Genomic DNA, 18,378 nt, shown 5'->3' on the forward strand with positions numbered 1-18,378 from the left:
GCCACTCTGCACCTAGTGAACATATATTTTATCAAATTAACTATTTATGTTGTAATTTTTCATGCTTATTTTTATTTTATTTTCTCATTATCCTTGTTTTACATATAATCTTGGCTTTAAAGGTAGTGGTTTGAATGATTTTCACTTACTTTTAAATCAACCATATTTTTGTTTTGTATTGATGGATGTTCCGTTGTTATATGTTTATAATGGTGTCTTTCCTTTGTATGAACTAAGAGTTATTTGCTTTTTTTTTTATCTTAAAGTTAGATTGTCTATAAATAATTTTTTTTTTTTAAGAATAAAATCCTTAAAATGTGCAGAGTTCAAACTCTCACCCAAAATTATCTTAAAAGTGAGATAAACACTCATTCCCCTGATTTAATCTTTTTATCTGAAATTAAGACATGTTATAAGAAAATGCAATACATTCAAAAGTCTTTTGCTTATCCAAATTATGGATTTAAACTTTTTGTAGGCTTATAGGAGGAATTTGTATTATGGAGAAATGGTTTCCATATTGAAGTAATTCAAAAGGAAAGAAACTTACAGACTAGTTGAGGAATTAGTTTCTTTTCTCGTGCAGGTTGATGTGTTTGTTGGGAAATGGATATTAACTTGTATTTATGGAGCTATTTATGATCATGATAAGACCATTTAATGACCGGTTGTTCAAAATCTTGCTCATGAGTATAAATTGTGGCGGCTCCTCTTAGGTAACTTAAATATTACTTTAGATGCTTCTGAGAAACAGGGTTGACATAATTTTTATAACAAAAAACATGTTTATGCTTCTCAGATACATAGAAATTTAGGTTTCACGGATGTTGTGCATAGAGGTGATCCTTTTATACTTGGTCGAACCAACGAAGTGGTGGACAACTTATTCATGTTCGACTTGATAGAGATTTGGGGAATAATGATTGGCACAACTATTTTTGTATGCTCATTAATCTCCTTTACTCCCTGTTGGATCTGATCATGCATGCTCTATTAATTTTTTCCACAAACTTTGCATCATATCATTATGACAACCCTACTAGTTAGATCATATAAACTTCAAAAATATTATATCCGGTGCATGAAATGCTAATGATTCACTTCAAAATTTAGGTGGAATTTCATGTAAACTAGAGAATACTCAGAATGATTTACTAGATCGAAGTATGAGTATTTTTGGTAGTATTCAGGGTAAAAATTAAGTTTATAAAGAATAAGATGCATTGTCTAGTTAAGCATAATCCTCAAGCTGAGATAAATTCTCAGTATTAGCAAATGAAGTTTGAACTTTCTCATTGGTATGATGTGCATAATCAACATCTTAGGCAAATAACTAAAGATAACTATTTTGCTTATGGGGATCGAAATACCAAATATTTTCATGCTAGAGCAAATTTTCGTTTGAGCAGAAATCATATTGCTTCACTAAAATGTTCCTTAGTCATATGGTGTAAGGAAAGAGACTCTCCTAAATAGTCATTTTCATCATATTACAGCTTCATCTCATCCTCTTAAAGATCTTGATTTGCTTGATCTCATTTTTCCATACATTACTACTTTAAACAATGAACAACTTTTAAAGATACCCGATTTTAAAGAAATAAACCATACAACTTCCATCTTGGAAGATCCAGGACCCGACAGGTTCTAAACCGGTTTTTAGAAATTTACTTGGGACATTGTTGAATCATAAGTAGTCGATGTGACACTATAGTTTGTTAGAATATAATATTTTGATTTTAGTTTAAATTTTACTTTCCAGACTTTGATTCCTGAGTTAGAATGTCCTTCAACTCCTTCGCATTTCGTCCTATCAGAGATCATGGTTAATCGTATGAAACCAATCATTGCTAAAATCATTTGCCTTTCCAGGTGGCTTTTGTTCCAGTAAAATAATAGATAAATACAAGATAACATAATCATTGCACAAGAGTTACTTGATACTATGAAAAAAGGGATTGATAGGGGATGTGGTTGTTAAGATAGATATGTTTAAAGCATTTGACCGTATGAAATGGTCCTTTGTTAGAGATATTTTCAATTGTTTATGTATTGCTGAGAATTGGTACTTTATGATTTATCATTGTATTAGCACAACATCTACGTCCATTCTTATGAATGAAACTCCATGTAAATCATTTAATCCTACTAGAGGACTTGGGAAAAAGGATAGTTTATCACCTTAAATTTTTATTATATGTTTGGATACTTTATCTTGTCTTCTTAGTAATGCTGACATGAAGAAACATATTTATGGAGTTAAGCCAGCTCGAAACGGTTCAATTTCACACTTATTTTTTTGCTGGTTTCTCAGGGCTAATAAATATGAAATCAAATATGCTCAAGTTATTCTGTTGGGATTTGGTCGTGCATCTGGTTAAATTATAAATCCTCTACAAAGTGGCATTAATTTTAGTAAAAATATCCCTAGGTGTCAACAAAAAGATATAACTGACGTAATTCAAATGAAAGCTATGAAACTTTCTGATAGATACTTAGGCTTACCACTTTTTCTCAATGAATCTAAAATTACTACATTTCAAACATTCATAGATCAAATGCAGCATAAGCTAGAAGGCGGTAGAGCTATTCAGATCCAGGCTGTTTTAAACGTTGTAGCTTTGTATCGAATATCGCTTTTGGTCCCATATCGAATACCACTATTAGACAATTGAGTCTCTACAACATCGCTACTGGTGAGGACATTAGTCGAAACAGAAAGGTTTGAACCTGTTAGTGCATTGCTCGGTCGAACTCGCATGTGTTGCTATTTCAAGCATGTTTGTCAATATTAGTGATCAAAACTATATATTTTGATTTCTAGTTTACTTATGACTAAGTCTCGGTCTAGGATAGTTAAGTGTAGTTGAAGCTCCAGATTCCATGAAGATCATCTTACGAAGACGAAGAATTACTCGAGGAACAGGTGGAACTTCATCCGACTAAAAGGTATGTGGAGACTTGAAATTATCTATCACTCAAAAGTTTATTCTATCTCCTACTCTTCAGACAAAGTCGTTTAAGTATGATAGTTTTCATACATACACATTTGCTATTTCGAGCCGAGTTTACTCGCCTATCTTTTTCTCGAAATATGTGTTGGTAAGCTTTCACTTTAACCATTTTCATCTTTACCCGTGACGAAAGTCATGATGACGTTTCAATCTTGAAAATAGCTTTGATGACGATAGTCGTGAATATCAATTGTCATAACATTATAAAAGAATGTTTCAATGATTGAAATGTAGAGTTGAGATTACCATCTATGGATATAAGCATATATAGTGTGTTCGCACATTAGTGTATAAATCCATGTACCGGAAGACAAGTGCGCGCATATGTGTGCATGCGGTATTGGTGAAGGAGACATGTTGAGTACGCGTACCCGTACGCGTACCCACGGAAGTTTTCATACCGAAAATTTCTGCTGGAGTTTGTAAGTTTGCAAACTAGTAAACAATTGACCTTAGGTACATGTACCCGTACGCGTACCCACGGAAGTTTTCGAACCGAAAATTTCTTCTGAGTTTATAAACTCAAATCCGGTAGCTAAGGTACGCATACCCGTATGCATACTCAAGATGGTGATATCTCAAATCGGTAGTTCATGAACTTAAAACAATAAATTAAATGGAATGGAATCTTTGAAAACCGTGGCTATATTGTTCATGAATTGATTCAAGTGGATCAAACCGATTTTGTTTCAATTGTGTTTATGAATAAAGACCTAAGCAATTGAACAACTCTTCAACTAGTTCTTATGAGTCATTTGAACTAGTTATGAGAAAGATGAATACAGTTAATATGAAAGTGCTCATATGGTTAACCATTGATTAACTATTTGTGAACCAACTAAGTGTACACTTTTAGGTACGGTTACTCGAAACTAAATGAATGCATATCATTTGTGTGTGTGACAAGCTAAGTTTCGATATAACGGTTGAAAGATATTAGCTTGGTTGAATCAGGTTTTTCATCTAACGGTGAATATTGAATGCTCTGTTACCAAGGTAACTTAGATTGCAAACCCTGATTTGAAAACTATATAAAGGAGACATCTAGCATCTGGAAAAAATAATCCCCACACCTATTAAGTGATACTAGTTAGTTTGCTAGAGTCGATTATCCTTTAACCTTGGGTTTCTTCTCGAGACCCTGTAGGTTAACGACTGAAAGACTTCATTGAGATTGTAAAGCCAGACGAAACTACTTTTCTTGTAGTTGAGCGATCTGATCTTGCCATTTTCTATCGTACGAGTTCAATTGAATAATTGGCTTGAGATTATATCTCCGACAGGGCAAGATAAAAAGAAATCACAAACATCTTCGTCTCATCGTTTGTGATTCCACAATATCTAGTTTCGCTACCATATGATTTAGATTATTGTGAGGTGATTGATAATACTAGGCTGTTCTTCGAGAATATAACACCGGTTTATCAATTAGTTCCTTTTCACCTTGATTTATCAAAAGACAGAACAAAAAATCTTGGGTATTTCTGCGGGAGACAGATTTATTCAATTCTATAGACTTTTCTATGTGAGACATATTTGTCTATCAAGTCTTCGACTTTGGGTCGTAGCAACTCTTAGTTGTGGGTGAGATCAGCTAAGGGAATCAAGTGCGTAGTATCCTGCTGGGATCAGAGACATAAGGAGCACAACTGTACCTTGAATCAGGGTGAGATTGATTAGGGTTCAACTACAGTCCAGACCGAAGTTAGTTTGTAGTAGGATAGTGTATGTAGCGGCTTAATACAGTGTGGTGTTCAATATGAACTAGGTCCCGGGGTTTTTCTACATTTGCGGTTTCCTCGTTAACAAAATTTCTGGTGTCTGTGTTATTTCTATTCCGCATTATATTTTGTTATATAATTGAAATATCACAGGTTGTACGTTGTATCGATCAATTATGAAATTCAACCTTTGGTTGTTGATTGGAAATTGATTGATCCTTGGATATTATTTTTTTGCACCATCCAAGTTTATATCTCTTTTATTTAAACAAGACTCGCAGATTTGCTTGAGTAAGAATTAAATCAAGAGATAGAGATATAAAACTCTTTGATATACTTTTCTATTGATTGAGTCTAACTATCTAGTTGATTCTCATAAAAGTATATTGGAGTTTGTCCATACAGATTGCTAATTGAAATATTGGGTGAGGTTGTTAGACCCCCGCTTTTTCAGAACCATTAAACTTGGTATAAGCTCGGTATACCTAAAATTTTGGGGAGGTTTAAGGTTTAAAATTTTGGAAAAGTTCAATTTGGCTCTTTTAACCAAAATGGCTTCAAGATTAGTTACTCAACCTGATATTTATTTGCCTAGAGTTCTTAAATCTAAGTATTCCCCGAAACATAAACCTTATGCATACTAATCTTAGGATAAAAGGTACTTGGATATGGAACAAACTATGTAAAGGTCTGAATATTTTCAAGCAATATCACATATTGGAGGTTGTTTCAGGAGAAGATATCATCATTTCGCAAGATAGATGGACTGAGTCTGAATCTCAGCTTCTTCAAAAGCCTATTGATTACCATTTACAAGATAATAACCAGGTTTCTCAACTGATTAACCACTATAATGTTAAAAGTGATGATTTAGCTTTAGCTAAACTGTTTAATCAAGATCAAACAAATATCATTTATAAGATTGAAATTCCTATTGTAGGTACTGATGCAATTAAACGGTATCTAACCACTTCTGCGCATTTTACAACTAAATACACTTATTCGGATTTACTTAAAAATCAATATAATTCTTCACAACAAGATCAAAGACAATGGCTTATAGATGGTCTTCCTAAATTTAAACTTTTCATTTGGAAATGTCTTAAGAATATATTTCCTTTAGAATTTTATTTAAATAGATTTACAATTGTCTCTAACATGGTGTTCTCTATATGACTTAGCTGATGAAAATTTAAATCACATATTTCATCAATGTGATTTTGCTAGAGCAATACGTTTTTCTCTCTGCTCACAGGTACTTTCTGTGCTTACCTCTTTTCATAGTATGAGAGATAGGATAATGATTGGTTTTCTTCTCGACTTATACTTAAATTGAATGATATAATATATGGACTTTACATTATAGTCATGCGATAGATCTAGAAGGCTAGCTGTAAATCTAGTGTTGAACATGTGAAATAACAACCTTTAGTTGCAATCTCTGTAACATTTTTTTATAAGCATTTAACTACCACTTCCTTAACTGTTTCAACTAATTCACATTCTTTTCTCTTAAAGTCTGTAGACTTGTCTAAACATAATGATTATTCACTAATTTTTGTGGATGCTTCTCTGGGATATGTTGTAGGCTACAAAACTTTTTGTTGTGGCTGAAGCATAATCCCTCTTTCATGTTATGGAGTGGGCTCAACAAAAACAACTACAACATATCATTTTTGTTCCTGATAACCAAGCTTTGGTGAATAATATGAGAGGTGCAACATCTTATATTTGATGGACACAATTTTCATATATGTGATTGCAAAAATGACATATTTGTTATTTTCAAACCATTCTATAAATATCTCTGTAGGAAACTTAATAGAACATCAGGTGTTCTAGGTTAGCTCGAAAGTCTAATGTGATAAAAAAAATGTACTATAGCCTTTTGTCAATATTTCTGGATGACTTCTAGTTATGTTTAATACAAATCTGCTGCCTAATAGATGATATTTTGTGCCTATGGAAAAACTTTCGGAAAAAGGCAGACATTAGTTGTTCATATGTTTCAATTGACTCAGAAGTCAAACTATATAACCAAGATTTGGCTTTGTCTCTCACGGAAAAAGGAAATAACCTAAGTTACAATGCTTCATCATCTAGGTCTTTGAATCTGATAATACTACAAATTTCTCTAAAAATACTGGGAGCATATGTATGCTCCCAGGTTTCAGTTCATAGCTTGCTTTAGTATCAGCTAACTTGATTCATGATGAATGAGTGATCCTAGTTGAATTCAACAAAGCTTTTAAAGTTGCCATTTTCGTCACTATCAAAGGACTAGGAGTAACCTCTTCACACAATGTTAAGCTTTCAAAATTAAAGTTTCCAAAAACAGGGCTATCTAGATAAGGTCTTCGAGATCCTCATTTATAGGAGCAGAACTACTAGGCTTTTCACTAATCAAACGACCTAGAATGTATCTTTTCCAAGATCGTTCAGTAATAGTCTCGAGCGGCTTTGACATACACTAAAAAAATAAAAATAAATCCTAATTGAAAGGAAATTATAAACAAACTTTACATAAGATCCTCAAGGTAACTAAAGCGTTTGTCTTTTTTGTGGTATTGTGTTTGGAATTTTCAGTGTAATTTGTAGTCACTTCATTTAAGCAAGCAGCAGGATTTCGTTGAGCGGAACCATATATAAATCCATCCTTAGGATTCCAGGTGTCTAAATGATTCCGTATTGGTACAAATTCAAGCAACATGCAAGATTTTGGGGGGATAAGACAGTTTCGATGGAGGAAACGTTGAAAGTTCAATACTTAAATTTGTTGATCATCAACTATGACTGCGGTGGGCACCTCAACATCTTGGAATGATAGGGTACATAAGTTTTCCTTAATGATGCAGTTGCTAATAGAAGACTACAAGGTTTTCTGTTGGTGGAAGGAGGTAATGTTGTTTCACATTTACAATTTGCAGATGATACCATCATCTTTTTCAAGGGTACAAAGGAGGAGGTTAGAAAACTTCTCATTATTCTTTTGTAATTTGAAGTTCTTACTGGCATTAAGCTCAATTTGGAAAAGAGCTCAATCACTAGTATTAGAGATTATCATTTAGTTTAGGAGCTGGCGGTTGAGCTGGGTTGTAAGATAGAGCTTCTTCCTATCACATATTTAGGAATGCCCATTGGAGATGGTAGAAGGAGTTCTGTGATTTGGGATGAAAAGACGAGGGTACCTAATATACCTCAATCTAAAACTTTTCCACATATAATTCCTTTCTCCGAAATTGGTTATCTATGGAATGAGTCGAGACAATACAACTAATTGGTTCACACTTCGTGTGATCGTCTATGGATACGAGATCGAGACAATACGACAACAAAATAACTCGTATGATTGACTATGGATACAAGATCGAGACAATGTAACAACGAAGTATGATTACTTGATAATAGGTTCGGACTTAACCAAACACAATAGGTTTGCTATTAAGTAATTAGGAATGAACGTTTGTGTATTTTACTTCTAATTATAATAGAAAAATTATAATTGCGGAAATAGAAAAGTAAAAGACACAGCAAGATTTTGTTAACAAGAAAACCGCAAATTCAGAAAAATCCCAGGACCTTGTCCGGAATTGAATACTCTCAGAATTAAGCCGCTACAAGATCTAAACCAACTTCGTATAGTTGAGACCAAGTAACTAAACCTATAGTTCACCTAGTTCCCTCAGTATCCATGTGCCTCCAACTTGCAATAAGTCATGCACTTGGAACAATTCCTTTGGTTCGTATTCCAAACAGTAAAGGAAAAACAAATCTATTCGGTAACAACTATTTTCAAACAAGTGATATGAGTTTGACAAAATGCTCTTCCGTTTATCCCAATAAACTCCTTTGTCGGGTTCTTAGATCTATCTCTTAACACCTATCAAAGTGATTGTCTATGCAATCAATACTCTTAATCACAAAGAATTACATTGATGCCGATCTACTCAACTAATCAATCAAGGTTATCACAAAGATAAACCGATTATAGTTGGATCCCCAACCGATCAAGTTTTGTGCACACCAAAGATTACGAATTCAAATAAGAAATCTTTTTTGTCTTCAAATATTCTTAGATCTTCAATAAACACCTGCACACAAACAACTTGAATCTCTTGTGATCAATCACACAGAGAACAGAGTTTGTTAACAATGGATTATTACATGACGTATTTAGATATACAAACAATCTAAAGATCCTCGGTGATACTTCGATCTAGTTTGAGTGAATCTTATATCAGAAGAGAATATTCTCAAGCATAAACAAACTAGGTGCAATCAAATTTGAACAACCGTTAGTCAATCAAATCAATCGTAAACTAATAATAAACTGCAATTATCTAGTTTCCACCCAACGGTACTCGTAGAGCTACCCAATCCCAAAGAAGTCTTTAAAACGAGCAGTCGTAAGAGATTTCGCCTAATTAGGATACTTTCCTCTCCGAATAGATGGCTCCACCAGTAACTACACAACTAGGTAGTTTTGTTGGCTCTAAGGATTAGTTTTATTGAAATGAAAACTTCAATATTTATAGACCAAGGAAGTTTGGACACCTAGAAATTTCCAAAACTGAATATTCTCAAAGATATGCAGTAAAGGCAAAAACGGTTTTCATAATTACTGGAAATGCACTGTCCAAATATTGACCGAAATCTCAATAGAAAATCTCCAATTAGTAAATGCACATTACTAATTTTTATTTTATAAAGATATGCATTTAATTGCTGGAAATTAAAAGCATATAAAAACTAAAAACCTTAATTAAAAGATTCCCAATTTATTTCGATTTAGGATTCTCCTTTAGTTATTAAGGAATATCTTTGAACAATAAAAGATAAGAGTTATTGCACATGTTCAAAGTATGTCGGCATCTTTACTTTGTAAATCCTTTTTCATATTTACAATCTTGGGTTTCAAGTTTAGAATTTGTTCATCTGACTTCAAAGAACTACGTGATTGATTATCCTATCAAATCATCATTAATGGGTTTCACAGTTCTACCAAAACACAAATCTTCGGTTCTACCTCCATATGGGTACTAAGATCGGTCACTACTAGCTTTCCAAAAATTGGTGGACTAGGTACTAGGATCGGTTACCACATAATTATGGTATTTAACTTGTAAACGGTTGCACAAGTCATAGGATCCGTTACTAATTACTAAGACTTGTTGCACCTCTTACAAGGATCGACTCCCCATGCTTGTGATAGGTTGCACCTTTTACTAGGATTGGTTCCCCAATGTATAGACTTGGTCATCCCAATTACAACATATCGATCATACCATCTCAGGTGATTACATAAGATCGGTTTCACTGATAAAATTCATACCAATATAAAAATCAGGCATTGTGAATAGTTTTACCAAGATACATAAACAAGTTATGAACGATTATACTAAACACACATATTGGTAATCCAAAGATTTGCAATGAATAACAATACCAATAAGCCTAGCGATTTCCCTTTCGATTCATAAAACAAGTTTATGAATTGTAATTCCTTTAAACGAATGTAAAACATTGTTTCCTAGGACGAAATCTTCTCCCATACCCATACATAATCACAATAACATTCATACTATTATGTCGATGTCTTATATACGAAGTTCAAAAGATGGACGTTATACTTCGTATTGTAATTCCTTAATACTATGTCTAACTAAAGTATAATCATTCACATTTTCGCAGTTATGTTTTCAATATGCGCGACTTGAAGGATACTTTAGGAATGAAACAGTTCAGGTTAAATATTACTAACCACAACTAGAAGGATGATGTCGTCGATGTAGCTCTTTACTTCTTCACATTCTTCAAATCTTCACGTAATACTTGTAAGTCTCATATCCTAGTAACTTTCTAGCTAACCTGTACGAAGTTGGCTCTAGTAAATAATCAAGTGACTCTTTAAATGAGTTTTGATTCACTAAAATATGACAACCAAACTTGACATACCAACGCTTGGTGGGTTCAACTGAGCTATGCTCTAACAATCTCCCCCTTTGTAAATTTTAGTGACAAAACTCTTACATCACATGGATAAACAAATTACAAGAATTCATTACACATACGCTTGATTCCAAGTTTCAACAACAAAATAATCTGTATACATTCAATCCATAAATGCCGATGTTGACATTATAATAACAAAGTTAATACTCCCCCTAAAGGTGAGATAGGTAGATTTTCAATCCGCACATCTTTGTTATTTCCTTTGTAGTTAAGATAACCAAAAGTATCAATATGATATGTTACCCCCCCTAGTCTATGCTTCACTCTTTCGTTAGATATAACGTTTAAGCACTATTGGCCTTTCCTTAGTGATACCAAATCACTTGTTTACTCCATATATTTCTCCCATATTTTGTCACAAAATGACAAAGGTACGAGCAAATAAAAGATAAACCGAAAGGATCTTACAAATCTTAAAAGACTTGTAAAACCTATAAGAGTTAAGTACGAGGGTTCCTCACACCATTTTAGATAACCAATATCAAAACTGAAACCATAAAGCAATTTTGTTTTGATATGTTACCAAGGAAACAATTGATCGAAGCAATTTTCCTAATAATTTAGCAAATCAAAAATTGACTTAGCACCTTAGTTTTTTTGCTAAACCGATTGTACATATACAATCTCTTGTTCGATAAGACCAAAATAAAGATCAAAATTAACTCTATTTTTTCTCACCAGGTTATAATTATTCAAATAATAACTTAGACCTTTCACTTTTAAACAAGACAAGTACTAGGTTAGTTAACTAGCATTTCTTGTTAAGGAATTCGATTAGACTTGAATAACCGAAACCTCTACTTTGATAGGTCTAACTAAGATCAAAATTAACTTGGTTTCTCTTATCCGAAATCGAATTGGACTAAACAATTGATCCCGAAAACCCTTTTTGTTAAGCCATAAACAATTCATATAAACCACATAAATCAACTTGCATAATTATTTACCTCAACCGGAAGCAATTGAAACAACATAGACATTAAAGTACTACAATTGCACCGAAATTTCGTAAGCCTAAACAATTGATACCAAACAATAAAGCAAGATAACAACAATTTTTCTTAACCGGAAACAATTGAATCACACACGCATCCATACACAAATTACGGAATAAACATCAATTGTACCGAAATTTTGTTAAGCAAAAGAAATAAATATATGCAATAAAATCAGGTTTTTCTTAAACAGGAAAACGATTAACTAACAAATTCGTTACCTCAAGTTCCACATCCTCTTCTCCCTTGGTTTGCATCTTTTTAGGGATGAATATCACTATGTTATCATCCCATTGCAAGACAAAAAAAAAAACAAACCAATCTTTACCAGAGAAAGGTTGAAAACCGGTTTTAACTAATGTGATGTAAAAGTTGAAACCTCGAAACACATATTATTTTATGCTAAACCAAACGATTCAACATATTATGACTTTTTCACATATTAGTTTCAATCAGAACCCCTTATGATCCTTTGATAGAGCCTACCAACATGGGCTAGAACTTAATCCTGCTAAACCAAAAAGTCACCCAAACCATAAGGGTTCACACAATATGAGATCGAATATTAAGGTTAAGAAAACCGAAATCAAACATCCCATACCATACATAGAAATAATATAAAGCATTCAAGCACAGGCTATGTAATCAAAAACTATCACAAGAAAAATTATAAAATAATAATTTTATTCATAAGTAATAGTTTTATTCAAAATAGACCTTATACAATTATTGAAAGAAATCAAAAACTGATGTCTATCCTCTTTCTAATCTCAATTCTTGTGAAGATTTCTTTCAAAAAATGGATTCAAATTCTTCTGAGCATTTCCTTTCCCAGTAGATGATTTGTTCATCTCAAACAATTGAGAATGAAGATCAACTAGTATTTATTTTGAATCCTTTATCATCAGCACATGTTGTCTAATGCAACTTCTAACAGTAAGAATCTGTTTTCTTAGAGAATCTTGAGGATTATCATGCTGAGATATATCATGAGTTTCATTCAGAACTAATGCACATAGTGCTAAATCATCAAGAAACGATCCTTCTTTTGCCGAATTTTCCATTGACACAATATAGTTTACTTTTGGACAAGAAAAATATATATATACAATGGAAGAAGATCAAGGGATAATTTGGTTTATGGAAACCTAATATATTTTTCCCAAAAGTAAAAGATATCGATTAAGACTATTCTTATTTAAGGAACAAATATGTACATCCTTCCCAGATTTATGCTTCCTCACAATCAGAATTTTGGGCAACAAGTGAGGACGCATTTTTCAACACAATTAGTGTGTGTTGAGGTGAGATTTATTCTCACCATAGGTAAAAAAGATATCCTTAGGATGACTTATAAACACAATAGATTGTCTCAAGTTTTTCTAAACAGTTCTTTAGGAGTTGATTAGACTCACGGGATTCATTACTGTTAGAGTTGGCAAGAAGTGCATTACAGTTAGATATTCCTTTATAGAGTTCTTCCTCCGGAATATCATCAAGAGTAGAGACATAACCCTTGTTGCACTTTTCTGCTAAAACAATGTGTAGCCATATGTCTGGATCTACGGCGCTTGAAACATTAGATTTCTTCACTATCCTTTTTATGACAAAAAGATAATGTATTAGGAACATATTTATCATTAGATAAGATGTCCTTAACTCGTTGTGCTAGAAGAACGATTGTTGAGTCAAGCTCCTTTTCAACAAGTACCTTGTATTCTTGACAACGTTTCTCAGTTTGATTCTTCAGCAGAATTTCTCTATCAAAGATCTTTAACTTTCCTACAAGAGAGTTTCGAGAAAGTATAAAAAGATCATTTGCTTCTATTATGGCATGTTTCTTAGAGTCGTATCTTGGTGGTAACGATCTAAGAATTTTGCATACTATTTCCTTTTCAGGTATAGCCTTTCCAAGTAAGAAAGAAGCATTGATAATCTCAGAAAGTTTAGAGTTAAACTCCTCAAAGGTATCTTTATCATCCATTTTAATATATTCCCATTCATAAGAAAGGGACATAAGTCGTGCTTCTTTCTCGGAATCATTTCCTTCAAATACGGTCTCAAGAGTATCCCATGTCTCCTTAGAAGTTTCACATGACAAAATATGATGAAGAAGATCATCACTTACTACGTGTATAATAACACTAAGACCATCAGAGTTCTGCTGTGCAAGAGCTCTTTCTTCATAACTGTAGAATGCTAAGCGTTTAAACCCTACTTCTGGATATTCTATTCTTGGTCTTTGATATCCGTCTTCGATTAATAGCTAAGTATTAAAATCTCGGGATTGAAGAAAGGTTCTCGTATCATCTTTCCAAAATGGGTAATTCATCCCATTAAATCTTGGTGGTACGTTAACTGAATCATTCATAAGATTAATTTTCTTATAGGTTGGATCGCACCAAACACAAATTGTTAGATCTTTTCGTGTTTGTCTTCTCTGATACCAATTGAAAAGACGAGGGTGCCTAAATATACATCAATCTAAAACTTTTCCACCTATAAGTTCTTTTTCCAAAAGTGATTGTCTATGGACTGAGTCGAGACAATACAACTAATCGGTTCACACTTCGTGTGATCGTCTATGGATATAAGATCGAGACAATACGACAACAAGATAACTTTTGTGATTGACTATGGATACAAGATCGAGACAATGCAACAACGAAGTATGATTACTTGATAATAGTTTCGGACTTAACCAAACACAATGGGATTTCTATTAAGTAATTAGGACTTAAGGTTTGTGTATTTTACTTCTAATTATAATAAAAAAATTATAATTGCGGAAATTGAAAAGTAAAAGACACAACAAGATTTTGTTAACGAGGAAACCGAAAATGCAGAAAAACCCCAGGATCTTGTCCGGAATTGAATACTCTCAGAATTAAGCCGTTATACAAAATCTAAACCAACTTCGTATAGTTGAGACCAAGCAACTAAACCTATAATTCACCTAGTTCCCTCAATATCTCTGCGCCTCCAACTTGCAATAAGTCACGCACTTGGAAGAATTCCCTTGGTTCGTATTATAAACAGTAAATGAACAACAATCTGTTCGGCAACAACTCTTTTCAAACAAGTAATATGAGTTTGAGAAAAGTCTCTTCCGTTTATCCCCATAAACTCCTTTGTCAAGTTCTTGGATCTATCTCTTAACAACTACCAAAGTAATTGTCTAGACTATGCAATCAATACTCTTAATCACAAAGAGTTGTATTGATGCGATCTACTCAACTAATCAATCAAGGTTATCACAAAGATAAACCGATTATAGTTGGATCCCCATCCGATCAAGTTTTGTGCACACCAAAGATTATGAACTCAAATAAGAAATCTTCTTTGTCTTCAAATCTTATTAGATCTTCAATAAACACCTGCACACAAACAACTTGAATCTCTTGTGATCAATATCACACACAGAACGTAGTCTGTTAATAATGGATTATCACAAGACGTCTTTAGATCTAAAAATAATATAAAGATCCCCGTCGATACTTCGATCTAGTTTGAGTGAATCTTATATCAGAAGAAAAGATTCTCAATCATAAACAAACTAGGTGCAATCAAAGTTCAACAACCGTTAGTCAATCAAGTCAATCGAAAACTAATAATAAACTGCAATTATCTAGTTTCCCACCAACGATACTCGTAGAGCTTCCCAATCCCAAATAAGTCTTTAAAACGAGCGGTCGTCATAGATTTCGCCTAATTAGGGTACTTTCCTCTCCGAATAGACGACTCCACCAGTAACAACACAACTAGGTAGTTTTGCTGGCTCTGAGGATTAGTTTTCTTGAAATGCAAACTTCAATATTTATAGACCAAAGAAATTTTGACACCTAGGAATTTCCAAAACTGAATATTCTCAAAGATATGCAATAAAGGAAAAAACGGTTTTCATAATTCCTGGAAATGCACTGTCCAAATATTGACCGAAATCTCAGTAGAAAATCTCCAATTAGTAAATGTACATTACTAATTTTTATTTTATAAAGATATGCATTTAATTGCTGGAAATTAAAAGCATATAAAAACTGAAAGCCATAATTAAAAGATTCTCAATTTATTTCGATCCAGGATTCTCCTTTAGTTATTAAGAAATATCTTTGAACAATAAAAGATAAGAGTTACTGCACATGTCCAAAGTATGTCGACATCTTTAATTTGTAAATCCTTTTTCATATTTACAATCTTGGAACCGATTTGCCACACTTCCAAACAAGTTTAGAATTGGTTCATCTGACTTCCAAGAACTATGTGATTGATTATCCTATCAAATTACCATTAATGGGTTTCACGGTTCTACCAAAACACAAATATTTGGTTCTACCTCCATGTGGGTACTAGGATTGGTTACACAAGCTTTCCAAAAATTGGTTGACTAGGTACTAGGATCGGTTACCACATTTTTCTTTTATTTTTTTTACAGAAACAAAAAATTTATTAGAAAATAAAAGAGTTAATTATACAACCCAAATAATAATCCAAAGAAAAGGAAAAAGAAACTAAAACTAGGTAAGAAAAAAGCAAATCCTAGACAAATCTGTAATATGGTTGCCCTGGGACTTCAAGCCTTAACAAGTTTCTTGGTCTTTCGTTGAAGCTCAAAATCCGCCCCTTCTGCAAATGCACTCCCTTTTTTTAGAAAATGATGAGAAGAGAAATTAATTTCTCTGTAGGCATGTTTGAAGGATATTGAATGAATACTTGCCATCACTCGTTGCCATCTAGCTAGAAGAAACCAAGGGATCTTCTTTTCTTGTAAAGCTGCTACACACATCTTAGAATCAGATTGCAGGATTAAGGTGAAGGAAAGATGCTCAACTGCCCATTCCAAATCTTTAATACAGGAGATGAATTCTGCTACATAGTTAGTGGTAACCCCCAAACCACCAAATTCTGCAAAAATGAATGCTCCAACATGATTCCTCACTACAAAACCATAGCCATCATTACCTGGATTCCCTCTAGATGCCCCATCACAGCATAACATCAATTCATTCTCATTTGGCAGATGAAAATAGATTTCAATAATTCTAGTCCTCTTCACTTTTCTGGCTTGGGTATAACAATATTGTAAGATTGATTTCTCAATGTCAGTTCCACACATTGCTCCTTTTAATCTTACTTCACGTTCATGGATCATTCTTGTAATTCTTAACTTTAATTTGGTTATCACAGGCTTCTCATCATCATAATATATTGTATATCTTAAGAGCCATAATTCAACCATAGCAGTATAAGAGCTTATAATCCATAATTCTTTTATTACAGAAACAGAGTTTTTATGCATTTTCAAGACATCCTCAAAAGAATTTGGTTTGGGGGTTAGAAAAATACCTGAAAGCCATCTCCATATATTGTATTGAAATCACATTTCCATAAGATACGATCTATGTTATCTTCTCCATCATGACAAATGTAGCATCTTGAAGCAAACTGAAAGCCTTTTTTACTCAGATTTTCCTCTGTTGCACAAACATTTCTAGTAATCTTCCAGACATTGGCAGAGATTGAAGGAAGTACTGCAGGATTTCAGATTTTTTTATACCAGTGCAATTTGGGGTGGTGTATTCTAATTTTATTTACAGCATCAGAAACTGTGAATACCCCAGAATGACTGTTACTCCAGATAAGTAAATCTTCACCTTCTTTCAGAGCAGGCAACTGATCAATATTGAAAAATTGAAGAAAGTCTTCATGGAAACACCACTGATTATCAACAATCAGATCTTTAACTTTTAAGTGAAGATGCAATGGAATATAAGGATGATTAGGGAATAACTTGCAAATTGGTTCATCAAAAATCCATCTGTCATTCCATAAAGATATTTTTAAACCATTGCCAACTATCCATCTAGTATTGTCAATGAATTCAGGAAGGAACCATTTAATACCATTCCAAATAGAGGATTTTCTGTAGAAAGTAATACATTTTCCATTTTTATCCATATATTTTGCAAGAAAGAAATTGGCCCATTCATCCTGACAGTGAAGAATTTTCCATAGTAATTTCATTAAGAGTGCTTTATTCATATCTTCAAACTTTCTGATACCAAGACCTCCTTCTTCTTTAGAAGTACAGACATTGTCCCACTTTAAAGTAACACATTTCCTTTCTTCAGCATTGCCAGTACATAAGTAGTTCCTAATCACTTTTTCAGAAGCTTCTAAAACTTTTCTAGGCCATTTATAAATGGATAGATTATATATAGAAATACTACTAAGAACATGATTTACTAAGATGAGTCTAGCTTGAAAGTTTAAAAGGTTACCACTCCAAGATGCTAGTCTAAGATGCATATAATCAACTAAATGCCAAATATGTATATACTTCATTTTACCTTGAGCAAGGAAGACTCCCAAATATTTGTCAGGAAAAGAAGAAATATCCATTTGAAAGTAATCTGCAATCTGTCTCTTTCTTGTATCAGAAGCACCATCTACAAAGCATTTTTTCTCTGTAGCATTAAATACTTGACCAGAAGCAACTTGGTATTCTATTAAAAGTGACTTTATATTTTCAATGCTTTTCTTACCTCCATTGCAAAACAAGAAGATGTCATCAGCAAACATTAAATGAGTAGGATGAATACCATTTCTTATCACCATTGGTTGAATTTTATTTTCCAT

At 33.2% G+C, this 18,378-nt stretch overlaps 1 protein-coding gene across 1 annotated transcript; it reads right to left on the minus strand.

Moving 5' to 3' along the window:
- Positions 1–17,280: 17,280 nt before the first annotated feature.
- On the minus strand, positions 17,281–18,378 carry LOC113305189. The gene has a single exon (XM_026554278.1). The coding sequence runs from the start codon at positions 18,376–18,378 to the stop codon at positions 17,281–17,283; it is 1,098 nt and encodes a 365-aa protein (XP_026410063.1).

This window comes from Papaver somniferum, chromosome 8, assembly GCF_003573695.1.
Source record: "Papaver somniferum cultivar HN1 chromosome 8, ASM357369v1, whole genome shotgun sequence".
Lineage (NCBI taxonomy): Eukaryota > Viridiplantae > Streptophyta > Magnoliopsida > Ranunculales > Papaveraceae > Papaver > Papaver somniferum.

Excerpts from the sequence above, each read along its gene's own strand:
- LOC113305189 (XM_026554278.1), bottom strand. The coding sequence starts at position 18,378 with ATGGAAAATAAAATTCAACCAATGGTGATAAGAAATGGTATTCATCCT.